Raw genomic sequence first — 27,886 nt, 5'->3', positions numbered from 1 at the left:
GTGCCATTTAATACCATATGCATTGTTTGCCCTCAATAAGGTTAAGCAGAGCCACTTTAAGCATTGTTTCAGCCATGAAGGAGAGTGAAAATTCTCCACTGTTGTGTGTTTTCGCACAGGTGTGCTTGGCCACCCTAGCATGGAGTTGCTTTCAGACGTGGTGAGTCACCTAGCGGCACTTGGCCAAGATGCTGAGCAGATTGGCCAGACTCTGCACCCACCACTAGCCAGGAACTTGCATGTGCTTGCCGAGCCTTTAGGAGTGCTCTCCAGGGAGTGGCAACAAGTGGAACTCCCAGAACCTAAGCCACACAACAACTCTGCCGTGGAGAATCTTGTTAAGGCGCTGCTTCTAGCTGTGCAGGCTTTGCACACAATGCTTGGTGAACCAGGGAAGTCCAAGCCGGAGCAGTCACTGCAGTACCTGAGAGAAATCCTACATCAGGCATTTGACAAGCTTGACTTGGACAGGGTTGAGCAGCGTGCACATCGCCTAGTGCAATGGCTTGCACAGCACGGCACCAGTGTGGAAGCTGCCACACAGGCAAGGCAAGTGAAATGTTGGCATCTATTGGAGGCCTCCTCCAGCTCCAGCATAATTATGCAGTTATGGTACAGCTCTGTCAGATGCAACAGCACAGCTGCGGAAGCCCCCCTTTTTTTTTTTTTTTTTTTTTCTTCCCTATGTGTGTCATTGTTTCAATTTAATTTCATTGCAGTGACATTTGATGGTTTTTGGACAGCTTACATGCATGTCAACCACGGTGTAGACAATTGTATGATGGCAATGGCATGATTTATATGCTGGCTGTTCTATGGAAGCCTGTGACATGGCGATTGTTAAGTTCTACATAGGTAGTGGACCAGTTTAAGCGGGAGAAACACGAATTGTGACTTCATCAGTGACTACGTGTTATACAGTCGTGCATATATGGCCATTTCATGTGGTGTTTGTTAAAATGATGATGGCATTTGTACTTCGGCAAAGAAATGTTAAAACTTCATTAACTTGGGTGATCGTCTATACAACACCGCACAGATTCTACTTACCATAAACCACTACGAGGAAAGTACTGGGCAAAGTGGGCTGGTTCAGAAGATAGTGGAGTCTAACACAGCGCCTCAAAGCATGAGCATCACATGGAAAGACGACGAGAAAGTGGCACGGGGGTGCATACGCCCATTTTTTAAAGAGCTGGCTGGCTTTGGAACTAGAGAAGCATGCATGCGATTGTTAGAGCATCTAGCTGCTGTGCTCGATGGCAGAGGTTCGATTCTCACATTGGTTACACATTATTTTATTTTTCTTGAAATGAGGCTAGACAGGAACCTACCTACCGCAGTATACCAAGAATGAGGCAAGGAATGCTTCGCATGAAAATTGATTTCTCTTTGTTGAAATGACAAATTCTGGATGGGCATGCCCATTTTGGCTCGTGGATTGGCTTTTATTTCATTTCATCAGGCTTGCTTGCACCACAGCTGACAAGGGAACATGACAGTCCCGTGTGATCACACCTATTACACAGATCGCACAGCTGTGGTGCAGAGAATGTGTATGTAATGAATGGTTGTTTCCATGCCACGTATCGGCATTGACAAGCCACCGACAGGGGATGAAAATTTTCATGAGATACTTTGCTGGCCCGTCGGAGGCATCACAATTGTGTTTCTTTGGCATAGATGTAACTGCAGTTAATTTTTTTTTCACCAATATTATTGTGTATGATTACAAGGAATTTAAGTGTAACAAAGGTGTATTTTGTGTTGGATGCAACTTCGTTATTGCAAGGTTAAACTATTACCAAAATGGAGATTTCTTGACATACGATGGAAGGGTCTGTGGAGTAGATATTTTATATAGACAGCAAACATTTAGCCTGACAGTTTTAAATGCTCTGGAAAAAAAAGAAAGAAAGAAAGAAAAAGTTTGAAGCATGTTTTATTGTATAATTTAACAATATTTTGCCCTTTTGAGATTTCAATGGCTATTCACCAGCCTCAATGAGCTTAATCGCTATCAAAGTCATTGAATGTTACCTAGAGGCATCAGCTTATGGCCATTGATTTCACTTGTTAATGGCACTGTGGTTATTTTACAAGCATGTGTGACAGGAGCACTATAAAACATAGCAACATCTTACAGTTTGTAATGTTTCCATTGTGAACTAGTTCCAGAGTGGTCCCCCTGCTGCGGCAGTATTTGGGAGTGGCTCAGTACCTGGTGACCCTGCAGCTTGCATACCACCGAACTGAACTCAAGCTGTTGTACGTGCTCACATCTGTATTCACTACTCTGGCCCAGAAGGTGAGTGTTATGTATGTTCTTGTCCCCATTTGCTATGCAGCTTGTGTAAGGTAACAAAAATTGCAATGACCCAACGCAGTAGCCCAGTAAGCTGTGGTGTTACGCTGCTGAGCTCGCAGTTGTAGGTTTAATCCTGGCCGTGGCGGGCGCATTTCGATGGGGGAAAGTGCAAAAATGCTCATGTACAATGCATTTGGTGCACGTTAAAGGGGATCAAATTAACCTGGAGTCCCCCACTATGGTGCCTCATAATCAGATCATGGTTACGACACATAAAGCCCCAGAATTAAATATATTTTCTTAATTGTGAGAGGAATATGTTATGCATTGAAATAGTTTAAGCTGCCACTCTCTTTTTAAATTGCTTTGTTTACATTGTGTGCATAGCACTTCTAGGTTTCTTTGGGGATCATAGTGTGTCAGAAATAGGCATGTTGCACCAATGAATGAAACAAGTCTCTGATATGGCTGCATTGTCCCGCTAGCTTTGTAATCTTTCCCAAAGTTCTGTTTAATGCAAGAACTTTATTAACATAAAACTGGAATTTATGCAGGAGAGAAATGCTCAGGAAGCCTACTTCTATATTTCTTTCTACAGAAGCCCGAGTGAATTTAGGTATACTGGCATGACGCCTGTGAAAACTGCAAAATATGTATGTCCTTCGTTAGCCTTCATAAATTCTGAAATGATCATCTGTAGTTTGCTGCATTGTCAACATAAGCTTCCAAGGTAAAAATGTGTGCAAGCAACGTTTTGATTATCCACTGCTTAATGTAGGTCTGTCTTTAGCCACCTTCCGCTGGAAGTTGAATTATTTTTTTTTTTCTTGCTTTGGGAAGCAAAACATCTGAATTAATATCCAGAAGCCTTGTTTAATGCATCAAGGTTCAATAACAACATATTAGGCTGGTCATTATTTTGTGGTTAACTTCAATTGCACAAAATGTCAAAGTTTGGGTCTTTGCGAGTCAATGGCACTTTGGCAATGGCAACACCACAGCAGGCCTTGGCCACCCTTGCAGCTCATTCTTCCGTATACTTTCTACTCCATACATGGTGTCACCAGGGCCTCTGCATTCCTGAGGAGTGGCGTGAGGAGATTGGCCGAGAAGGGGCACCAGAGTTCCAGGAGATTGAGGATGGCGGGCTGGGAGAGGGCGAAGGTGCCAAGGATGTCAGCGACCGAATTGAATCGGAAGACCAGCTGGAGGGCCTGCGCAACGAACAGGAGAAAGAGGACACTGAGAAGCAGCCAAAGGTGGGGTCCTTGCAAGTCCACTCGATCAGCCCACTCTGTCATACCTTTTTTTTGTACTGCTTGTATTCACCTTTTAATTGTGCTGCCAAATGGAGGAAAGTACAAATTTTGCATTGTTTGATTTGAGAAGTACACTAATCTTGACTACTACCTGCCGTTGAAGTTCCAAAAATAACAGTGCAGCCTCGAATTTATGCAGTATTGCTTCACCTTAACAGTTGAACAGTTCTCAAAGAAATGTTCACAACAACTACATTCAGTGAACTTAAATGAAAATAGAAGTGGGAAATGTAGCGAGACAAGGAAGTGGCTATTTTTCTTACTTTTCCTCAGTTTGTGCTGTCGTGCCTATTTTTCATAACTATGCTTCCAAAGCTGACCCCACAATCAGTGAGCATGTAAGGTGTGCTTTGAACAGAGGGCGCCCCTATATTTTGCTATCATTCTCTATTTTCTGTTTTGGTCTCCTTGTATTTTGCAGTTTGTTGCACTATTCTGTATTTGTTCTGCTTGAACAGTACTAATCAATGCAGAACTTGTGTTCAGTGAACCAGCACAGTTTGCAACATGGCCAATCCTTCCAGGTATAGCAGTGAAATGATGGGGACGTTTGGAAACATGACCCTGGTATAAACTGTTCACCTGTACTGTGAGCATGGTGTGATGGGTCAATTGCATTACTTGTTTCCTGTCATTTTAAGTCGTACCTCTATACTCTTGAAAGGGCGAATCACATTACATTTTCAACAACTATTCCACTTATAAAATAGTTAGTCCAGAATCTCTTTTCATTTGATTTGCAGGCTGTGTCTGCTGCTGCTTCTTCTTTGCAACCTTTTTGCCTCTGATGTTGCTGTTTCTGTGCTACTTGTTTGTATAGCAAAACCCTGTGTGGGCTATTTGGTACACAGGAAGAAGAAAACGGGGTGGAAATGTCTGAGGACTTTGATGCCGCCGCTCAGGACCCTGAAGAACAAGAGGATGGCAACAAAGAGAGTGATGATGATAAGGATGATGAAGAGGAGCTTGAGGACCAGATGGGGGATGTTCAAGCTGACCAGAAGCTTGACCAAGAGGTCTTTTACACATTCTTCTCATAATATATTGTGCTGTGAAAGTGTGACATGTACTGCATAGGGAACAAGTAATCACGGTGCCAAAAAAGACTGAATGAAACCAGGAAGACTAGATTGAAAAGACAATGTTGGCACCACTTCATGGGGAATTGAGTAATGAGTAGGAAGACTAGAAATATGCTTAAAATGCAAACGTAGGAAACAGTCATGTATATTTCATGGGGCAGTTGCACTGTTCTGCTCTAATATTTGTCTCTTTCCTGCCCCATTGCTTTTGAATGTGAGGAGTCAACGCAACAACCATAATTTTCAATTCACTTTATTTCAGCACCAATATGTTGAGGACTACAAACAAAAAGCCTTTTTATGGCTTGATGTGGTCCGCAGCCCTTTTTAATAGGCAGTGACATAGCATAAGGTGAGGTGTTACATATTCAGGTAGAGTCACCTGACTCTTAATAAGATGAGCGACAAACATAATGCACATGCATGTAAAATGAATTCAAGTGAAACAGAATGTATATATAGCACATATAAAACTCACGTACAATTGAAACTGAGCGAAAAAAAGAATTAATGCTAATTGCTAATGCACATTATACATACAGGGCATTTTGTGTCCAAAATTCTCAGGAATTGGAGAAATGCGATATTTGCGTGCTTCCTTTGGCGTTACCTTTTCTATCGCAACAGACATCTTAAGATGATACAGATGTTAATTATGGCAGTAATTATAGAAATTAAAATAATTAATTTTTTAAGCAGAGGAAACAGGCGGTAGGGTCAAATGGGAGAATTGAAGTCCTTCCTGCGAATAGCCCATAGCCGCTTTGAAATTTCTAAAAGGCGGCCGCTGGTAATTTTTGTGTAGTGACGAAATCTGATCAATTTAACTGGCGAAACTGAAACTGACACGCCGAATAGCGCACTTGCCATACCCTTCTGAAACGCCCAGAATGACGACACTGTTTCCGTTGCATTGCAGGGCGGGGATGAGTGAGCATTGTTATCAACCATCAATCCATTTCTCTTTGTGGCAGCGCATGGCAAGCGCAGCCCGCACACCGGCAAAGCGAAGTACCTAGATTGATGGTTGATAACGACGCTCGCTCATCCCCGCCCCACAATGCGAGGGAAACAGCGTTGTCATTCTGGGCATTTCGGAAGGGTATGGCAAGTGTGTTGTTCGGCGCATCGGTTTTCGGTTTCGCCAGTTAAATTGGTCAGATTTCGTCACTTCACAAAAATTTCAAAGTGGCTATGGGCAATTCGTAGGAAGGACTTCAATTCTACTATTTGGCCCTACTGCCTGTTTCCTCTAGTTAAAAAGTTAATTATTTTAATTTCTATAATTACTCCCGTAATTAATGTCTGTACTCATCTTAAGATGTCTGCTGCGACAGAAAAGGTACGACAGAAAACACTGATGTCATATTAATGTGAAGGACGAGTGATCTGGCAGTGCTTTTTCTAATACATTCATATTCATTTGTATGATCCACTTCGAGCATTTTCCAGGTAATGTATATTCTGAAACCAGTGTGACTGGTGATTTTTAACCCCTTCCATGCCATGGATGGGCCGGGTTCGTCTATGTGTTTGTTAAAAACGCTGAGCGCAAGCTTATCTCATTAATAATGCCTTTAGTTTATGGCACCAACAGCCATAACCGTTGGACAAATAAAGTTTATTCCTATCCTATCCTTAGTTTTCTTACAATTTTTATTCTATTTTATTTTCTTGGAATTGCTTTTAGGCTTCATATGCAATCTCAACAAATTGTTGAGATTGCATATAAATTAGCACTTAAAATATTTTTTACGGAAAGGATTGTGTATTAAAAACAGTTTGGGCAGGATTCAGGACAACAGTATAGCATGAAAAGCGTTAAGCAAGTAGTTCATGTTATGGTTCGTGGTGCAAGTGTTGTATTCAGAAGGTGCAACATTTTGTCAACTTATGAGGTGACTTTAGACACGAGCACATTGCATGACAGGTCTTTAGATAAGGTTATATCAAGGCATCCCAAAGTTTCTGGTGGCTGTTGTAGGCCACAAGTCTATGTTTATTTGCTGTCAGAGCCACCTGGCCAGTCGTCATGCAATTCATCCATGCAGTCAGAATCTGGCTAGAGGGTCATTTGGTATGGCTTGTTAATAACAATTCTGCCATAATACAGTCATGTGTAAACATGCTTATATTAGAAGATTCGTGCAGCTTTGTTTTGCAAACTATTGTGGGTGCTGCATGCATGTAACTGCAGGTCTGTTACACTGTTGTAAAACAAAATTGGTCAGAACAGGTTCAGCTCACTGCTCTTCTCACTAGGCATTTTATTAACCCTTTGAAGGTCACATTTTTCTGAGAATTGTGTCCGTCCAGAGTCACACTTTATTAATTGCAAATTTATATACTTTGGAGTGGCTTATCTTGAGCAGATAATTTCCACCATTTGCAAGCTATATTCAAGGGCATGCTTGAGATTTGATGCGAAATTTTTGTTTGGTTTACCTCATTCAGCTTGCAAACACTCGAGCCATGAAAGCAATGCAGCCCAAGCACTTACCCTATATTTTGTGAGTGGGTTTTCCCACCTACTTGTTTATTTAGAACGGTACAAAGCATTGTGGCAGTATTAAAGGGATACGGGCACAAAATCTGAAAATTTTCCGAAAATACTGAAAATGAATCCTCAGTGTGTGATTACACCGAAAAGAAGTAGTCACTTAGCTCATTTTTGAGCTGATGGCTTTATTTTTGGCGTTTTTGTGAGCGCGCGCCTCGCCGCCTGATCCGCGGCAGTTGGAAGGCGTGACGTCATGACACCCTCGTCGGATAGCCAGCCGGCCGGCCGCGGTCATTCGAAGCGCGCTGGCACCGCTATCGCGAGCATGGATTCGAGTTCTGGTGCGTCTACCAGCGATGAGTACATGTCTGAAGACGAGGACCATTCCAACTTGGCAAGAAATATTACCGCTTACGGTTACGAGCCTTCCGCGTCAAGCGACGAAGAAGAGCAGACGGTTGTGGAAGTGCCGGTCAGGTTTTCGCGAACCGTAGGGCAAAGATTTCGCTCTGCACCAGACACTTATGCAAGAATTATTGGTCATTTCCTGGTGTAAATTTTCGACAGTGGCGTAATCGTGTTGCTGCCAAAGATTTACACCAGCAGCGAAGTAGAATACACTTGGCTACTGCAATATTAGCTGTTTTGTCTGTTTGAGCTCTGCGCCACCAGGTGGCAGCACCACACAGGCCGCTCACGTTTACGGTTCCGCCCCAACGCCAAAACGCCCGCGTTTGCCCAGTTACCGGGCAAACTAAAGCTCTCTATAGTAGGCAGGTATCCAAAGTTTACACACCTTCTCGTCTCTGGGAAACGTGTGCGACAGCGTGTCACGACCTACGATGCTGTTAGAACAGCAATGTCTGGGCATTTACTTCCGCCGCGACGCGCGTGTCAATACCGAGCGACGACCGCGAGAAGCCTCATGTAAGACGCACCACCTGTGCGGAGCGCCGACGGGCATAGTGTTTCAGAGGGACCACATGCGAAGATCACCGAAAGGGGTTAAACAAACACTGCAAGGGACCGACACCCCTGGGAACACTGCAGCAGCTGTAGCCGACCTTGGCCGTGGGTATGTGTTATAAAGTCAAATTTCAGCGTCTGCCGGCGGCCGCTTGGAGGCAAGGTGCAACAGAAAATCGCAAAAAAAAAAAAAGATGTTTCTCATTCTTTTTTTCAAAGCAGCCTGTTGTATTCGTCATTTTCAACAGTTCAACTTTTGTGTCCGTATCCCTTTAAGAGCATGGTGAGGGCTCCCCTTTCCGTCAGCCTGAGGCACTTAACGGAACACTTCATGAACACTTTGCATGAAGAAGCAAAGTAGACATTGAGTTAACAGCTTAAAGGAACCGATTTCACAAGGACTTGTAGGTGTTGCTGTTTGAAACCCTGGGCATTATGCGACATTATGTTGTACTGTTATGGTAACGTTTCTTTATTTTTGAGACCTCAAAAGTGAGCGTATCACATCGTGCTTATGTTTGCATTATAATCCTGTAAACATGGTAAATTCTATTGTTTCTCCCAACAGCTATGGGACAAAGAGGAGAATGATGAGCCCGAGGAGGCAGGTGATGAGAAGAACGAAGAAGGTGCTACGGGTGAGGCCTGCAAGCAGCCACCTGAGCTGGGTGCTAGGGACGAGTCTGCTGCACCACAGAATGAGCAGCCGCCACCCACTGGTTCGGAGGACGACGGTCTCTGTGAAAACGCTGAAGAACCACCACCGGACCCTAGCTCTGCACACCCAGAGGTGTGCATTTTATTAATTGCTTTGGTTGCACAAATATAAAGCATTTCCTTTTCAAGTACCTTCTGCAAAAATGCAAGTATACCTTGCATTTTTGTTTAAAACCAAAGCATTTCCTTCTCAAGTACCTTCTGCAAAAATGCAAGTATACCTTGCATTTTTGTTTAGAACCACGCTGCAAATTTAGGGCCAGGTTTCGCTTATTTTGATGCACTGGGCTTGACCACTGCATAACTTAGCTATGGAAGAAAGCCACTGCAGGCTTTAATGCAGCAACTGCATGGAATATCCAGTTTGTTTTGAAATACGACCAGCATTTTTCTTTTGCCTTCACCTTACCAGTTTTGCTGCTGTCATATATTTTTTTTAAATCTTTCTACATTTATACTTTATACTATGCTTCTTGTTGCATCACTTTGAGCCCCTGCCTTTGTCCACACAACCACTTGCGAGGTTTATTTCAAATAAGTGTTTCTGACACATTTTCAGCATGTTATTTTGCATTGGCATGTCCATCTTAAACTGCTTGAAACCAGTACAACATAATGCAATGGTGACAACATAGCTAGGTAGGCGAGGGCTTCACTTGTTTGCTAGATTTACCTGCTAACAGGTTATAGAGAGGAGCTAAGCAGACACAGTACATGAACAGGTTAGACGCATCTGTATGAGTACTATGTGTTTTTATGAGCTCTTGGCTTTTGTTGCTGTGTGTAGTGTCAGTTTGCGTCGGAAATCTATTAAGTTTCAATTTGTCATTCATTTTTTTAGGCCTCAAATTGTCATTCTTTCAGTTATTTTGTTGTACAGTAAACTTCGCTTAATTCAACTCCAGATAATTTGATTTATCAGTTAATTTGATCCCGACCAAAGGTCCCAGCCGGTGCCCATGCATTTCTATGGGCGCAAACTTCCGTTATTTCGACACTAAAATTGGCCTTTGCCAGATAAGTCGAACTTCACCAGACAGCATGTACACGCCTGACGATTGTAGACCCCCCCCCCCCTATAGCAACCCCTTTAGTGGAGTGTCTATCTCGGCTGAGCTTAGGTGACAGTGAATGCATTGAACATGTGTCATCTCTCGTCGGAAATGCCTATTTACGGCAGGAAGATTTTCAAGCAATAACTATAGATCACAATGTCTGATTACGGTATTTACCTGATTTTAACGCATGCATTTCTTTATTTTTAAAACAAAATTTTCTTGCAGAAAATTGGGTCAAAAGTGATTACTCAGTGCATTCGGACACGAAAACAAAACCGCCTTAGCAATGGTCGTATGCTTTATCGCATAACACGGATGTATGGCGGCAGAGCTGACTTTTAAGTAACCGTGTAGCGAAGCTGACTTTAGGAATCCGGCCGCCATTGTGCAACAGATTTTCTTGCTAGAAAATCGGACGCGCGTTAGGTTTCTACTTTGGTTAGGAGTTTTAATATCATTCTGACTTAAGTTTTCTACTTTGGACACATTTGGGTGCATTTGTTTCGGGGACGTGTTGCAATAGGGCAAATACTGCAAAATGAATCAGCAGTATGTTCTGGCATTTCTTCTGTACCTTGTTTAATTCAACTTGCCAGATAATTCGATCAGTTTCTTCGGTTCCGTCAGGGTCGAGTTAACGGAAGTCGACTGTACATGTATTTTGTTAATAAAAGTGTGGGGATGTTCATAAGAACTGCAAAATGTAGGTTGGTGTAAAAATTATCATTCAGTACTGTGGTTACTTGCTGAAAATGCACCGCATAGCTTAGGTTTTGTAAAAACTGTGGATTGTTCATGTGCTCAAAAGCTGACTTTGAACATTGTTGCAAGACCTGCTTAAAAGATCCGCTGGTCCTGAATTTTTGCAGGAATCGGACCCAATGGACATTCCCGAAGACATTGAGATTCCTGAAAACATGGACTTAGGTTCCGATGCGGAAGACGGCGCCAATGATGATGAAGAAGTGCCCTCGTCAGAGTGCCCCAATGAAGAGGAAGGCACTACTTCAGATGCTGAGGAGGCTACTGCTGAGGCATCCCAAGAGGAGGAGCCTGGTGGCCCAGAAGATGGACCTTCCGAAGAGCAAGCCGCCCCTCCCCTCGACATGAAGGATGATAGCGCAGCAGGTCAGTGCTCTTGTTGCTTTCGTGCCGGCCTTGTGTGTCTCTTAGTATGATGCAGTGTGGTCATTGCAATTACAGAAATTTTTCAGCTGGTGCCACCTGCCATGATTTGTTAGGAACTGTAAAAGTCACTCCTAGCAGTTAGAGTAGTTTAAGGACGACAAAGTATACCCGCAAACTCCTGAAATTTTTGTGAGGTTTACAAATTCGGGATTATATTCCGATTTTACGAACGCTGCAACAATATTTACAACAAAAAGTTGTTCACGAGAAAGTGTCTCTCCTCAGTCTTCGAACCTTCCATGGGATATCTTATGATGGTGAAATGATGCCAGAGTACTTGCTTAGATTATTTATGCACAGACGACACTGACACAGGTGAAATTAGTAGCCGCACTGTCAACAAAAAGGTGACCGTGATCTAAAAACAATGTGTTGCTTGTCAGTCTCTGCTTTTCCAAGTCTGCTGCTGCTTGTGTCCAGTCTGAACGTAAATCGTTTGTAAAAAGCGTACGTACTTCTAAACAGTCCAGGCAAGCTTTAAAAAAAATGCTTGCATTTAAGAAAATTCGTGGCCCATGAATGAAAAAATCACATATGAATTATACCACTGAAGTAAAAATGAAAACAATACATATATTACAAACTAGTGATTACTGTTGGTTTTGTTGAGTACGCAGGGTGGCCAGATCTTTTGGGGTCGCGGATTGAGTAGATTAGGCACGAAGCCAACGCAACGACACACAACTGTCAAGCTGCCATTTTGTTTAATAGCACAGAGCAAAAAAAACGAGAGGGGGAAAACAAGAGTTGCTTTGAAGAGGTGAAACGGCGACGGCGTACCAACTGATACATGGCGCCATCTCGTGACTGGCCATTACACTACTGACTATTACAAGCGCTGCAGCAATTAAACAAAGTATGTAAATGGGGACCGTTTTATGTCCCCATGTACAACATATGTACAGGAGGACCATTTTTGCTTAGCTCATAAGACCACCTGCAGAGGCAGAGCTCTCATATTTAGGAACTGTATTTGAGAACTCCTAGGCTCTCTCTTTTTTATTGAGCCAGCACTCTGTGTGAGTGCGTGCATGTGGTTAGAACATTTGAATAAGGATTTGACTGAGACCACACCACCAAATGTGTGAAACGTTATTAAAGCCTTAATTAATAAAGCAGCACGTAGTGTAATTACATGTCCTCTATTCAGCTTTAAAAGGCAAATACATGCACGTGATTTTCAAGCATCATGATAGGAGGACCTTGTCATGTTTAAGTGTTGCGGTGTGGTGCAACCACATAGACATGATATCGCAAAAACAAGTAGCGACAAATTTTCGTTGTTTCCCGATCATGCGTACGATCACAAGCATACGCCCATAAAAAAATGCAATTGTACCGCAAAGCAAACATTTTAACCAGAGCGCACTCTAGCTAGCTTGAATATGGCATCATTGTCAGGGAGAAAACATTCCACATTTTCCACGTTAGATGCAGTGTCACCATCTGGTAGGTACAAATCAAAACACTTGGGCAGCTTTTGGTGGCGCCTTAGGCCTACGGCGTGAAAACAAACATCTGATCTCCCAAGAATGACGAAACGTGCAAATTCTTTGTACTAAGTGTAGCATGAAACTAAACGATGACTGATTTTACCATTTATTTTTCGCTGTCACGTCAGAGAGCAAGTAGCAGAAGAGAACTTGAAAACCGCTTCACGGACTTCCAGGCGACAAGCAAAATGTTCTGGCTGGCCAGAAACCAACAACGCAGCAAGTAACGGTGGCAAACCGACAGCCAAGCTTGTCACTTGTTGTCGTCACTCGAAAATCGGGTCCATGTGGTAGTACCGTATAAACCATGACAATATAGGTCAGCCCGGAATATAGGTCGACTGCTGACCTTGACTTGGCCAGACAACAACTCGCAATGTACTAATGACCGCTATATAAGTGACTTTAGCTGTTCTTTTTTGGGGAAAAATCTCAACCTGTATTCTAGTTTATATAGTAGTTATTGCTTGCCTTTAAAGCTGTCTTTAAAAAATTGTGCAGTGAAGCTGACTTTAGGAAACCAGCCGCCATTGAGCAACACATATACCCTTGGCCATTTTTCTTGGTAAAATAATGTTGTGCATGTAAGATTGCTACTTTGTTTAGGATCTTTAGCGTCATTTCTACATTAGTTTTCTACTTTGGACACACAGAAAGCTGGCGCTACATTTGATTCAGTTAGTGTCGGACAAATACTGGCAAATGAATCAGCGGTATGTTTTGGCGGTGTGTTGGCAGATAGCAGAGGATAGAGCAAAGGAGAACTATTTACATATGTCTGTACGTGCCTTAGTTCTTGGCTATTTCTAGGGATTGTTGTGCACTGTCAGCTGCCACATATTGCTTCATTTGCCCAGCTGCATGACAATGTTTTGCTCCTCCCATGCTAGGTGACGCATCAACTGAAGCTGAAAATGCTGGCACTGGGGCAAATGCTGGCAAAGCAGAACAGGGATCGTCACATGAAGACGCTGAGGAGCAGGAAGGCACATTAGACATCGGTGAGCCAAGTAACTTGCTTTTCAGGTCTGCTGCATTAGAAGCACCAGTTACTTCTGCACATATTGCTGAGTCACCTTGGGTAACAGTAGTGTGCTGCTGTTCTTTTATTGTGCAAGTACTCGGTGGAGGTCCAACTGCACCATTTGCACTATTTTGCTACAATTCTACTTGCCTGTGCCTGGCTGCGGCCAACTCAAGGGCCATTTTTGCCAACTGCGCCAAAGTGTGCTATTTTCGTCTGCTTACAATGGAACGTCTTCAGCAGGGGTGTACGAATACTCAAATGTATAAATACAAGTAAAATATTGAGTGTTCATATAATTCAATTCGTGAATAATTTGTCTGTACTATTCAATTTTTAGAATATTCTGTGATATACACGGCTGACGTCGGTGCCTTGCACTGAGCCTTTCCATGACGCTTTGTCTGTGTCGATACAAGGTTCGTCCGGGTAGAGAGCACCGATTGAAACAATTCCCGTATGCAATCGTGACAGAGGGAACAGCGATGAAAGCACTGCATTATGTAAAACGCAATATCTTGTACGAAGATGGGACAGGTTAGCCATTGAAATAAGGCACACAGATTCGTGCATTTGCGCATGCAGTTCAGAACTTTCTGTCAACACGCTCTCGTGGTAGTTGTAGTTGCCCACAGACCAGAACAGTGCTTCCACGGCCATCAAAAACCCTGTGCATGATCTCGAAACAAATTGCCAATTAGCCACTTGTACGAGCATACTATATGTATTAGCAGCAAGCCTTCTACAACAGCTTGCGGCCCATACAAAAACGGTCAACAGCAAATTTTCGCCATGGGCACATTGCCTAGGCTGTTAAACGTAATCGACACTGCTTTGTTGGGTCAGTCGGTCAAGTGTCAGTCACTAAAGTTATGCATCGACTCGTATCTATTCGCAAAGGCCACACAACACTCAGAAAACAGACAAACCACCTTGCAATGGAAGTGAGTCTACCGCATGGTACCAATGCTGTTCTTGCAGCATTGGTCACCCATCTTTGCAACACACCGTACAGCAGCATGTCATTCCCGACACCATTTGTAGATGTACATTGGCCTCTTGTCATAGCTTTTAGCATCATTATTGAATGCACTACCTATTTTGTGTATTGCCGTGAAGAATATAAAAGCACATCCGGTATTTGGAATGCACGTAAGACATTTGCCATTACTTTTTGTATCATGCTTGACGGCACAAATTGTTATAGCGCTGTTGTAATATTTTGTCTGTCTTAAGCCTGACCGCATAGCTTTGTTCTCACTAGCCTACAAAATGTTATGCAATTGTTTACAAAGCTTGTTACCTACCCAAATAAGTCTCTTTGCAACATACAGTGCATGGTATGCCGTCCATGGGAAGACACATTTGACTGGCTGCTGCTCACTGTTGGCCTTGTGTCTTCCTTTACTGTGGAGCCGCATTTACAGATTATGCAGTAGTAACAAGCTGCACCAAATGGCTGCACTAAACTCATTACTCTTGTACAGCTCCATGTGTTAACAAAAAGCATATTTTTCTGCTCTTAAACGGGTTTTTTTTTTCTTTTTTTTTTTTTTTCTGCCCCGAAAATTGCTCCGAAACCTAACTAGCTGGACCACTACTGAGTACTGCATAAATACTACGTCAAATCGTGTAGTGAGTCAAATTTAGCAATAATTTAACTCAGTGTTATTTTATCCCAGGAATACATAGGGGAACTCATTCCAACAGGGGTATAACTTATTTGCATGAGACACCTGTGTCACACAGATGAGCTTAATGGTATTAACTGCTAATGCTTGAGCTATGAACGCCATTTGCATACTGGCAGATTTATTGGCATTAAATTTTAATGCCATTAGCAGTGTGCTGAACTCTGACAATTTGGAACAATACTGAATGTGTGCACTCATTACTGATAAAAGTGTTGAGCAGCAATAAAATAATACTATGTAGCAATATTATTAGCATGACAATTTGTTGAAAGGAGTCATCAGCATAGTACAGTTTCCAGTTTTTAAAAACTACAGGTGCATTTTGCTTGAACCAATCCAGCTTTATAATTCAACATCAGACGATAGGTAAGCTTCTGGACATGGATAAGAAAACTTTTGAAAAAGCAAACTCCATTTGGAAAAAGCCTATTAGCATATTTTAAAGACATATCGTTTGCACTTTCAAGCTACAAATAACTTTTCTTTTTGGAATTTTCAACTCCAAAGTAACCTGCTACACTGACAACATGTATTGTCACTGTAGCATTGAGTTACACTAAATGCCTGTGTAGCATTAGCTGTGAAAATAATGGCATTAAGGAACTTTAAGCCTTAGCCACCATAATCACTAAACTTGCTCGTGTGACTTGGATACTATCTCACATAATGTAGCTTTTTGTTATGTCCAGTGTTGAACACAGTCAACAGAAATGTGACCTTGTTCTGTGTTACATTTAATACCAGGGTTAATGTAAGTCATGTTACAAGAACATTTCTGCATTGTGTTGGTCGTATTTAAATCATGCACTTAAACTCTTAAACCATACTTGCTTGTAGTAGTGGGCTGTAGTATTCAGTTTTAACCAATAGTTATTGTTCATATGGAGCAATTTTACGCTTTGAGTTTTAATAGACTGTGTTTGTAATTACAGTCTGCTGAATTGTAGTAGTTTTTCTCACATTACTAATTTGTTTCTTGAGGAACATATCACTTGTTAACTGGTGTTAAAACACCAGGCATTGCCGTGCACTAGAATTTTAAACTTGTGTGCCTGTTCTGAAGGTTTGTGCTTCTTATGTTGCATCAGTCGTGTTGCATTGCAGCAGAAAGTAATTACGAAATATTCTATGTTATGTTTTCCTGCATTTGTCTTGAAACTTGAAAGCCATAGTCTTCTTTGGCAGGACCTTGCCCACCATACTTTGTTTAATCTTGGCCTATACTGATAGAGCTGGGCTATTGTCTTGTGTAGCAAGCAGGAACATGGCAATTTTGTTAACTTCTGCTTTCACACTGTTTGCGCACAGGTGGGCAGGCCAGAGGTCTCTCTGGGTCTGGTCCAAGCAACGAGAGCCAGCCTGATGATGAGTCAATGCCTTTCAAAACATCAGAGAAGCGCACCACTGCGGATCCAGAAGGTATGAAGCCCCGCAAGCTGCGCACCACCGAGCATCAGAGCACACAGCCGAAGGACAAGGAGAAGGCCGACCTCTTTCAGCATGTCACCAGTGAGGAGGCACACGATGAAGTCGCACTTGATACAGCCACACCAGAGCAAGCACAGGCCGCAATGGAGAATGCAGAGGAAGAAAGAATGCCAGACCAACTAACGGAACAAGACCAAGAAGAAGCTATGGAGGAAGATCATTCAGAAAAGCCTCCAGCCACACACAGAAAAGCAGCCGCTACAGAGGAGGCAGAAACAAAGGAGAAGCCAGGCACTGTTGTAGAGACTGCGTTTGTGGAACGAGGCCCTGAACCAAGCTTTCACACCAATATGGATCTTGTTACAGGAGTAGAAATGGATGAGGAAGCACGCTTGTCGGCCGAATGGGAAGTGGCCACGATCCAACCGGGGTCAGAGACGTGGGCAGCCTGGGAGAAGGCAGAGCGTGATGTTGCTCCACTGGTGCAGGAACTGTGCGAACAGCTGCGGCTTGTGCTAGAGCCAACCAAGGCGTCACGGCTTCGAGGCGACTTCAGGTCTGGCAAGCGGCTTAGCATGCGACGCGTGATTGCATACTTGGCAAGCCAGCTGCGCAAAGATAAAATTTGGCTGCGGAGGGTGCAGCCTTCACAGAGACAGTACCGCGTGATGCTTGCCATCGATGACTCACTCAGCATGGGCCCCAGTGGGCCTCTTGCTCTGCAGTCGTTGGCACTCCTGGCCCAGGCACTAAGTTTTCTGGAGGCAGGGGAGCTGGGTGTGGTGAGCTTCGGAGAGCAAGTGCGAATATTGCACCCGTTGGGCCAGCCATGGACGCGGCAGTCAGGTGCCACGGTGGCTGGGCTATTGAACTTTCAGCAGACACGTACACGTGTAGCTCCTCTTCTGAGGGCGGCAACAGAGCTCTTGCCCCCCAGCCCAGACACTGCTCGATTGCTGCTCATCATTTCGGACGGCCGAGGCATCTGCAGTGAAGGGGACGTAGCAAGTGCAGTGTGCAGGGCACATTCACAGGGACTTCTTATGGTGTTTGTTGTGTTGGACAGCCTGGGCGGCAAGGCAAGTGTATGTTCTCGTGTTCCAAAGTGCCTTCATTTTTGCTTTTAGTTTACTCCAGATCTCACTTGTGAGCTGCATTTGTTACTCACGCATGTTGATGGCTGCAAGAACACCCCCAGTGCCTCAGCACTTTGCCCGATTCTGCTGAGCATAGCATCTTAACCATGTTGCTTAGAGGCAGCGTTAATAGCAAATAATGATTCAGTGTTAATTCAAGCTTTGCATGTTATAACTTTTAATGTACAGCACAGTCCGCGGGGAACACCCCCGATTAGTGTTCTACCATTGATTATTACAGCTAAATATGGCATGAAGGCCTGCAGGTTATTTTTTTGTGTTTCACTTATTGCATCATTTGAGCTACTCGTTTCTTATAAAATAAATGTAACCATTGTATTGCCTACGAATTAGGTGTTCTCTTCAAGAGTGGACAATACTGTACAACCGTCTGAAGCAAATAGGTAATGAAGCCAGGGAAAGCATTAGGGAAATTAACTTATTTTCCATATCCCGACAACTATGAGATGTTTTCAGACTTTGGGGAAGTGCTGCATCTGCTTTGCACATTACAAAGGCACTTTTGACCTGTAGAATTTGCTCAATCTGCATATATTTTTATTAGTGTGTGTTGTGGATTTTCTTTTATTATTTTATCTTTTACCCTAGTCATCTGCTGTAGCATGCCAGGTAAACATCTGCAGCCGTCGCTGAAATCTTTCCCTCAGCTCCAGCAATACACCAGCAGTGTGAAAATAATAGTCCCTTTTAGCCATTTCTGGTACGAATTTTATTTTATAGCTGTTAAGTTTATATTCTCTACATTTGAACACGAAAAAGAAAGGCAAAAATTTTAGTGCAATCATTGACATTAATTTGAATGCTTGTCATGTCATGAATTCAGCAGATTACAGGGAGCAGGCTTCTAAATTTACAATTATGTGTGTGAAAAATTGCCACAAATTATTTGAAGGCTGCTACGTGACTTAGGTAGCTGGCTTGAAAGGTAAAGCACAAAGGCCTGATCTAGGCCTGTGGACTGTTACAAAATTTCTGGAAGAAATTATCACTGGCCCATCCCTACATAACTTATGCAATTACAGTTGGTGGCAGTCTTGCAGCCTGTGGACTGTTACAAAATTTCTGGAAGAAATTATCACTGGGCCCAAGTCTACATAATTTATGCAATTACAGTTGTTGGCAGTCTGATTTCTTGCATTATTTTTGGCTTTTGTTTTTCTACAAGTCAGATATTTCTTGTAAGGCATTAAGATGTTCCTGCAGAAATCATTGGACCAGTAATATTTAAAATTTTGTGTTCTCGATGCAGTATGTGTGAGAGGGAAACTGATTAGGGTTAAGCAGCAGGCAAATGGGTGTTAATTTGGACAGTTAACATTTAAACTTTAGTATCATTCACAGAATACAGAATCAATAAGCAAACATTTATCACTTATGTATAAATATGAGGCAGTAAGTGTGAACTTTACTCGTTTTGACATGTACAGGGAAATCTGTAAAAGAGCTTTTATGTATGTACTGTTACCTATAGATTTATCAATGTTTTTCTCCATTACTGGCAGCCTATTAATACATCAGGAGACAGATAATAATTGCTTCAGTGTTTTTCCTTCTTGCTAAAGTGTTTTTGGTGTTGGCTTTGGCTTTCTAGGACTCCATCCTTGAAATTCGGCAACCAGAGTTCGGGCCCTCAGGGCAAGTCAAGCTTCGCAGCTACATGGAGCGCTTCCCGTTTCCTTTCTACCTTCTTCTCCGGGACCTTGCCTCAATGCCAGCTGTCCTGGGAGAGGCACTGCGCCAGTGGCTTGAACTGGTCTTGCAAGCCTAGCAAGATGTAATTATGTGTGAATAAATTCACTGTGTGCCATTCCACACCCATAGTGTTCACTGTCCAAGAGGCCCATTGCGCTTGTGCGGCTCCCAGAAGGGCAAGTCCAACCAGTCAAACACATCACGTTCACTAGTTATAGGCAGAGGCTCCCCTAAGACGCCTGTGCAACCAATTGGACGTAATGCATATTCACTGAGCTTCATATTTTGCTGAGCGGCGTGCGCACGCATGCTCTGGTTAAACAAGTCGCTGCCTGTGAAGTACAGCAAACCGCAGAAGAACTGATCTTGAGGAAGTACGCGGATGTCAATGCGTCGGTGAGGCCGCGAAGAATCGAGCTGGCACACACCTGCAAACTTTGTCTCTCCCAAAGACATTATGTCACTGATGAAGCCCACTTGACGAAGGTGTTCCACGAGGCGTGCTAGGAGTTTGGGCGGCCTCCTGTCAGTAGATCGATAGCTCTTGTGGCACACCAACAAGTCGATGTCGCCGCTCGTAGGCAAGCCTCTTCGATAGCTGCCGCACGCGACTGCCTCGTAGTCTTCGTCAAATTGATGCAGTGCGTCGATAACGCGGGCCTCCAAAAGACCAACTTCTTCTCGAGGTATGCGCTTCTCGATGTCTTCCAAGTAACGCAGCCCTATCTTCTGGTGTTCCGTCAGACAGTCCTGGTTCTGACGCAGGTCCTCAATGCTGTGAATGCCACGATCATAAAAAGACTTTGCGTGCGCTGGCCCTATTCCCGATACCCGCGTCAACTCTTGGATAGCATTTGTGCTTTCATCGCTACGAACTTTCTCTAGTTTCGCAACTTTTCCCGTTCGAAGGAATTCCTCTATTTTCTGTGAAATTTTCGCGCCGATACCGGGAAGGGCTTTTGCTTCTTCTGCACTTGCTACTCTTTTGTCGAGCTTCTCAAGCGTCACAGCTGCTTTTCTGTACGCGTTGCTCTTGTAAACGTTACGCGTAACGTTCTTTTCGTAGTCCGCCAGTTCGTTCAGAAACTCGCAAATATCGCGGTTAGGATTACCCGTCTCGCTCCACTTCTTCTTTCCCATGTCAAAATATCAGCTCCACAAGAACACTTGCGTGCCAGCACCAGACAAACAGCGCCAATTTCACCTACAAAATACGCTGTTGCACTAGGTTCGTCTGCAATCGTACAGTACGAACGTAGACTACGATGTAAACATGATGTAAACTGATGGTAGAGTGACCTAGAATTGGAGAGTGCCCGGAACGAGCTTCCAAAAGTGAAGCCAAACGACCGTAACGCCGCTTGGGGCGCTGCGATCGGTAGCACACAGCCGGCCGTGGCCGGCCGTGGCTCAGAGGTAGAATGTCTGCTTCCCACGCAAAAAACCGGGGTTCGAATCTCGGCAGGAGACGACGTGTTTCCGTTTTTTTTTACTACTTCATGCGTTGATTTTTTTATTCTTTATACTGCTGCTTAACACTTGCTTCCGTTGCTATGCAATGCAACAAAAAGTCAAGCAGAAGTTGAAGGAATAACAACAAAATAACAATGTTTTGCAGTGAATGATAGTGTTTGCAGCGCCACCTCATGGGAATCAACAAAACTGTTCTAACTAAAGCATGGCCTCAGAGAACAGCACGCATATAAAACCCCACCGACGCCTGCTTGACAGGCTCCGCTGTGCGCTCAAGGCTCATTCATTCACACTGCTGTCGCCGACTGTTGGCGACAGCAGTCTACATCACGGAAAATGCTGTCGCCAACAGTCGGCTGACCAAAATCGGTGCCGTGTCGGCCTAGTGTGAATGAGCCTTGAGCGCACAGCGGAGCCTGTCAAGCAGGCGTCGGCGGGGTTTTGCATGCGTGCCATTCTCGGAGGCCATGCTTTGGTTGGAATAGTTTTGTTGATTCCTGTGAGGTGGCGCTGCAAACATTATCATTCACTGCAAATCATTGTTATTTTGTTATTATTCCTTCAACTTCTGCTTGACTTTTTGTTGTATTGTATAGCAACGGAAGCAAGTGTTAAGCAGCAGTATAAAGAATAAAAAAATCAACGCATGAAGTAGTAAAAAGAAAGGAAAAACATTGTCTCTTGGCAGGATTCGAACCCCGGTTTTTTGCGTGAGAAGCAGACATTCTACCTCTGAGCCATGGCGGGCTGAGTGCTACCGATCGCAGCGCCCCAAGCGGCGTTACGGTCGTTTGGCTTCACTTTCAATGCATTGAAAATGCAGCCGTTCCGGGCACTCTCCATGTTCTAGTACACTCTACTGATGGTAAGTAGAGTGTACTAGACAATGGTCGAGTGGGCCGAACGGCGCTCTGCCGCTGAGGCGCCGCGTGTGGAAAAATAGTGCGAGGGCGCTGCGAGCGAACTGGATTGGGGCGGAGACGCGCTCCGCGGCATATTCAACGTACTTGCGCTGCGGGTGCCGAGCCCGATTGTGCATAGTACGCTCTTAAAATAGCGCTTTATTTCAACTGTAAATTTATGTATACACCATTTTGCCAAACATATATATTTGAGGCATATATTATACAACGCGACGTCTTCAATTTTGCTGTCGTTGTCAAGCGCATCGTCTGCTAGCGAGCGCGCGTTCGCTACGCGGACGCTGGCGCACGCCCAGTTTTTCTCGCAGAACCTCTGTGCAGTACATTTTTTTTTTTGGTTTAGTTGCTTCGGTGCGCCCATGACTCTTTACGGCCGGTGCCAAATGTAGTTTTAGCCAGGTGAACTGCTGTTTTTACCACTGTCTTCTAAAAGTAAATGGTATCCCGCACCATGAAGGCTACGTAAGAAAATTTTATTATTGGTATCGTGTCATTTTACACGCGCTTCTTCTTGGTGGATATTGATCAGGGACAATGATCGAAGATAACAATATCAGAGCGAAATAAACCAGGTTTATTAACTGCGTGGCGCCAAGAATGACCAATGTATTTCTAGGTAATTAAATCAAAGGGTACATAGACATGTATATTTACGATATATATATGTAAGGGAAAAAATTACAAATAGTATAAATGCAATAATTTAAAAAGTGAGAACTCCCGACCGGAATAAGCGCACGTGTTTGCAGTAACAACCACACTTGTAGTGAATACTGGAAATAAAACTCTCATTCGCAGCTGTAATATTCATAGCAGGCAACACCATCTTTATATATATATATATAACTGAACGACTGCGTTCACTTAGCCAGTGCACTATCATAACGACCATAATGAAACAAAGTAACGGCATGTTTCACATACACGCAGAGATATGTGCAGATCTGTTGCGTTCGTTGAAGAAGTACGTACCACATGGGGCACCCAGTTTTAATGAGTTACAAACATGGTGAGACTTTCAAAAAAAGTTTTCCTTGTCGGAATCAAGTTAGCAGATTTACAGGCTGCCCCAAAACAGGGCGTTTATATCGAATGAGAGCTAGGAACTTGTTAAGCAGTACTTATGAACACCCGTCCGTTAATTCTCTCAGGAACTGCGCCTCTGCGCAACAGCCACGACCCTCCGGCAGCAAAATCATTCGGAATAATTAACAGTCCTCACTTGCATGCAGTCACTCACCTTTGAGATTTCAATAGTGCTGTTATGCGTTACATTCGAACGGAAATTACTATTCGGCGTCGTACAGTATATCAATGACACTTACACACCGACACACAAACACACACACACGCGCGCGCGCGCGCGCACACACGCATATGTATGTATGTATGTATATATATATATATATATATATATATATATATATATATATATATATATATATATATATATATATATATATATATAAAGGGTGTTTCAGCGAACACTTTCAACATTTCTTAAGGTTGCCTGTGGCCGATAGCACAATTCTACTTCGTGAGCTGGTCTACTCGAAGAGGCGGACATTACTTGCACAAGAAATTGAAGTGCATAATCGAATAATTAACAGAAATTCACTAATTAAGTTTTTAACTAATTACCTGATGGACCATATTGTGATTTACAAATTGTAGCCGTGGAGTGCGCAAGGCGGATCCAGTTGGAACGAAATCTCGGGGTGACACCAGTTTCGAGATAATAATTCCCGAACTTTGCGAAGAAATGCATTGGCGTTCCAGTTAGGTTCTTAACAAAACGTCGCTTTTTGCATTGAAGCACAAAATTAACTGGAACGCCAATGCATTTCTCCGCAAAGTTCGGGAATTAATATCTCGAAACCGCTGCTCATCCTGAGAATTAATTCTGAGTGGATGCGTCTTGCGAACTCCACGACTACAATTTGTAAATTGCAATATGGGCCATCAGTTAATTAGTTAAAAGCTTAATTAGCACATTTTTGTTAATTAGTCGATTAGGCATTTCAAATTTTTTTGCTAGTAATGTCCGCCTCTTCGAGTAGATCAGCGCATGAGCTAGAATTGTGCTATCTGCCACAGGTAACCTTAAATAAATTTTGAAAGTGTTCGCTGAAACGCGCTGTATATATATATATATATATATATATATATATATATATATAACTGAACACAGCCGTTTATAATATACAAGCTGCGGAGTTGAGCGGTCATACATTTGGGAACGGCATTACATTTATGCATGAAATATAGGTTAGGCGTAACATGTTTTTCTCGGAAATCAGACCCTATAATAATTTATGTTTACAACCCCAGAAATAAGCCGAAGAACGCAGTCACATGCATTTTTCTTTTTTTAATATAAGCAAATTCTTCGGTTTTACGTACGTGGCAAAACCACGATATGATTATGAGGCACCCGGTTTTGTTTTTGCCACCTGGGGTTCTTTAACGTGCACCTAAATAGAAGTACACGAGTCTTTTTTCCATTTCGTTTCCATCGAATTCCGTGACCTGGATTGAACCCGCGAGCTCCAGTTTAGCCGCGCAACGCCGTATCCACGATATTGGCATAATATAGGCTACCGCGCCGGCTTTTTTTCTTTTTTTTTCTTTTTTGTAGTATCGACTGGAAAAAGATTCCGTACGGCTTACGGCCAACGGTTAGCATATAGAATGGCTAACTAAAATTGTTTTCGGCGCTCGAGGTCCGACTGCAATAAATAACCCCGTACCAATTACTCCGCATTCTGTTTACTCCGCTTTCTTTCTTTCCTTCTCTTTCTTTTCTTTTTTTTTGAAGTATTGACAGGGGAAACAATTTCCACGTACGGCTTATATGGTCAAAGATGAGCATATAGAATGACTAACAAAAACTGTTTTCGGCGCTCGAGGTCCCATACCGCAATAAATGACCCTGTACCTATTACTAGCTCCGCACTCTGTTACGCGAGGAAGGCAAAAACTTGAATGGAATGTTGCGCGGCAGTTAAATTTTTTTTATCTATAACAATGCTTCCCGTAAATCTGAGTACAACAATACATGCTGCTTGAAGAACGAGCAAAATATTTTTTCTCCAAAGGGAACCGTACAATAACAGAGTAGAATGAAAGCCGACACTGCGGCCGCAATGCACGCGCAATCACCGAGCGGTATTCCAAAATAATAAAAAAATAAATAAATAAAAGAAAGAAAAGGAATTTTATTCTTAGGGCATACCTATATGTCATATGCAATTATGAACCCCATTTGATGGGTCTGAACGCAAATACCAGCGCGCGAAGTTGTACGAAGTACCCTTCCGAGCAGTATCGCCAGCAGTTTATAACGGCGCGACCTTGATGCGGCCCAATCCAGTTCGACCGCAGCGCCGCCCTAGTATTTTTCCACGTCGGGCGCCTCACTGGAAAGCATGCGCCGCCCCAGCCGCTCGTCCCACTCGACCATATTCTAGTACACTCTAATGGTAAGGTAACGATAGCACGCGTTCTGTGACAACCGAGCCGCAAAGACGTATTCGCTCAAAAGCTTACACTAGGTTCAAAGCCAAACGTGAGTCATTCCATAGCCGTAATGTGGCCGTAATCTATCCGGCTGGCGTGATTTGCTGCAAGTGGGGCGGGGAAGTGTGACGGGTGTGACGCCGCGCCTTGAAACCATAGAGTGCTTTCAGCAACGGGTTCCTGCCTGTGTACAGAAAACTGGCGGCTGTTGTCCTTCCCATGTCTGGAAGGTAGGAAGCGCTCCCGGAGACTTCAGAGAAACCCTTGTTCTGCTGCCAAGCGTCCGTGACACCAGCGCAGACATGTTTTCCTCGGGTCCCAACTACGCGAAGTTGAAGACGAACTTGAGACTGACGATAAATCGCCTGAAGCTCCTTGAACGTAAGAAAACAGAGCTAGCGCAGAAGGCTCGTAAGGAGATCGCAGAGCACCTGGCAAACGGGAAAACGGAGAGGGCAAGGATCCGCGTGGAGCACATAATTCGTGAGGATTACCTCGTCGAAGCCATGGAACTCGTTGAAGTTTACTGTGATCTTTTGTTGGCACGTTTTGGTCTCCTTCAACAAATGAAAACGCTGGATGAAGGCCTCTCCGAAGCTGTCTCCAGCCTCATCTGGGTGGCACCACGGTTACAGGCTGACGTCGCCGAGCTGAAGGCGGTTGCCGATCAGCTGGCGATCAAGTACGGTAAACCTTATGCACAGGCGGCCCGTGATAACGGACTGTCAACGGTGAGTCCTAAGCTGATGCAGAAGTTGAGCGTTCAGGCGCCCCCGCGACTTCTTGTGGAGCAATACCTGATAGAGATAGCGAAGAGCCACGACGTGCCCTACGAGCCGGACAAGTCTGTCATGGAAGAACCAAGCGACGAAACATTGCAGCCTCCACTGATCGATCTTGGCGCTGCGGCTAGACCACCCGGTTTTATCACCGATCCCTACCCCCAGTTTATGCCTGGCAGTGCACCGCAGGGCGTAGACTACACGCCACCGCCGACCGCGGGACAAGTGGGGGCGGACTACAACGCGCCACCGTTCAAACCTCCGTCAGGACCCGACTTTCAGGCTTCACCGTTTGCGCCCCAGCCTATGAACTTCCCTGGGCCTCCGCCCGTTCCCAAGGCACCACCTGTCGCTGCTCCGTTCCCAGCTATAAACCCGCACACTGTCGGCTTCGGCGAAGGAGGCCTGCCACCATACAGTGCAGTGGGCGGACTGCCAGACTTACCGTCAGTACCTTCCGGCAGCTTGCCGAAGCCGCCTTCCAAGGAAGACGACCTCGACTTTGACGACTTGACGCGCCGATTCGAGGAACTCAAGAAAAGGAAGTAAAGCGCGGCACGTTTACCCATTTCTGCTGGTCGTTTATTTCTGCTGTGCGTAGAATAAAGGAATGCTTTATGTGCTTCGTTTTTTTTACTGTTGAGGAATTTATTGGTCGGGCAGTTTCAGGAGGCAAGCATGCCGAGCGACTTGCGCACCAGGCGGTCGGCAATGCGATTGAACTGCTGTCTGTCCTCGCGCCACATCTTGGCCGCGTCTACATTGGCACCACTCTCGTCGTTGGGCTCGGCCAGCATGGAGACCACGGACAGCAGAATCTTCTCCACGCTTTGCACGGGGCTCCAACGCTCGGCGCTGGACTCGTAGCCCATGGGGTCTTCACCTGGCGCATGCAGGATTGAGATGCATACGCGGCCGTCCGCGTAGATGTTGGGGTGGTACATCTCGCAAGTAAACTGCATCTTCGGTGGACTGAGCGGGTAATCTGGGGGAAATGTGAGCTTGGCCGGAAAAACGCCGCCTTCGAAACAGGTGCCCTCCGGTCCAGTGATGAGCGCTTCCCATTCGAAGAAGTTCTCCTCGCTCACCGGTCCCGCTATGATGCCTTCGGGCGGGTTCAAAGTAAGCTGCTTGTATTCGGCCATCAACCTGCGCAACGCCGACCCGGCCATCACTCAGTGCGTCGACTGTCCTCACGAGGCCACGGCGATGTTATTGCGGAAAGGAGCAGGAGCTCGGCCCTATCAGGTGGTGCTTCCACTGAGCGGCGGAAGCCCTCGCTCGGAGTCGACTGCGAGGCCGCACGATTTCGTTGTTCGTCGCTGGTGCCTCTATTTGGTGGTAGATGGTTCGCCGACCGTCTTTCACGTATCTTCGCCTGATTTAGGCCGAGGCTTCGCCTGGCCTGGCCGACATCCTCCGCGACGACGCCAACGACGCACGCACGCACGCTCGAGAAGCTTGTGAGGCCGCTTGTGTCAAAGGCAAAAATGTCGTAAGAGGGCAGCATGCGCTAGCTGAAATTTTATTTAGGTGGCGTTGAATTAATAATGCTAGTTATAC

At 44.4% G+C, this 27,886-nt stretch overlaps 4 protein-coding genes across 4 annotated transcripts in view; 2 read left to right on the top strand and 2 right to left on the bottom strand.

The window, feature by feature from the left end:
• The window catches only part of LOC119461954 (midasin-like), a 268,647-nt gene extending 248,901 nt beyond the window's left edge, over window positions 1-19,746 (top strand). The window contains 9 exon segments of the mRNA XM_049672349.1: window positions 120-549; window positions 2,173-2,308; window positions 3,376-3,567; window positions 4,479-4,643; window positions 8,744-8,965; window positions 10,820-11,078; window positions 13,522-13,632; window positions 16,658-17,856; window positions 19,526-19,746. Coding sequence (XP_049528306.1) covers window positions 120-549; window positions 2,173-2,308; window positions 3,376-3,567; window positions 4,479-4,643; window positions 8,744-8,965; window positions 10,820-11,078; window positions 13,522-13,632; window positions 16,658-17,856; window positions 19,526-19,702 — 2,891 coding nt within the window. The 3' untranslated portion in view covers window positions 19,703-19,746.
• Window positions 19,285-20,913, bottom strand: LOC119460660 (DNA polymerase beta). The gene has a single exon (XM_037721696.2). It carries the CDS (start codon window positions 20,764-20,766, stop codon window positions 19,759-19,761), a length of 1,008 nt encoding a protein of 335 aa, XP_037577624.1. The 5' UTR covers window positions 20,767-20,913; the 3' UTR covers window positions 19,285-19,758.
• Window positions 20,914-25,609: 4,696 nt separating this feature from the next.
• On the top strand, window positions 25,610-26,939 carry LOC119460654 (IST1 homolog). Its single transcript, XM_037721691.2, has one exon. The coding sequence runs from the start codon at window positions 25,844-25,846 to the stop codon at window positions 26,870-26,872; it is 1,029 nt and encodes a 342-aa protein (XP_037577619.1). The 5' UTR covers window positions 25,610-25,843; the 3' UTR covers window positions 26,873-26,939.
• On the bottom strand, window positions 26,884-27,803 carry LOC119460656 (ubiquitin-conjugating enzyme E2 G2). The gene has a single exon (XM_037721693.2). It carries the CDS (start codon window positions 27,493-27,495, stop codon window positions 26,989-26,991), a length of 507 nt encoding a protein of 168 aa, XP_037577621.1. The 5' UTR covers window positions 27,496-27,803; the 3' UTR covers window positions 26,884-26,988.
• Window positions 27,804-27,886: the final 83 nt, after the last annotated feature.

The sequence above is a fragment of the Dermacentor silvarum genome, chromosome 8 (genome assembly GCF_013339745.2).
Source record: "Dermacentor silvarum isolate Dsil-2018 chromosome 8, BIME_Dsil_1.4, whole genome shotgun sequence".
In the NCBI taxonomy this organism is placed as follows: domain Eukaryota; kingdom Metazoa; phylum Arthropoda; class Arachnida; order Ixodida; family Ixodidae; genus Dermacentor; species Dermacentor silvarum.
The sequence above is the reverse complement of the archived record's forward strand: the minus strand, read 5'-3'. Positions and strand labels throughout refer to the sequence as shown.

Bases quoted from the DNA above. Each gene is read 5' to 3' on its own strand.
- LOC119460660 (XM_037721696.2), bottom strand. From the start codon at position 20,766: ATGGGAAAGAAGAAGTGGAGCGAGACGGGTAATCCTAACCGCGATATT.
- LOC119460654 (XM_037721691.2), top strand. From the start codon at position 25,844: ATGTTTTCCTCGGGTCCCAACTACGCGAAGTTGAAGACGAACTTGAGA.
- LOC119460656 (XM_037721693.2), bottom strand. From the start codon at position 27,495: ATGGCCGGGTCGGCGTTGCGCAGGTTGATGGCCGAATACAAGCAGCTT.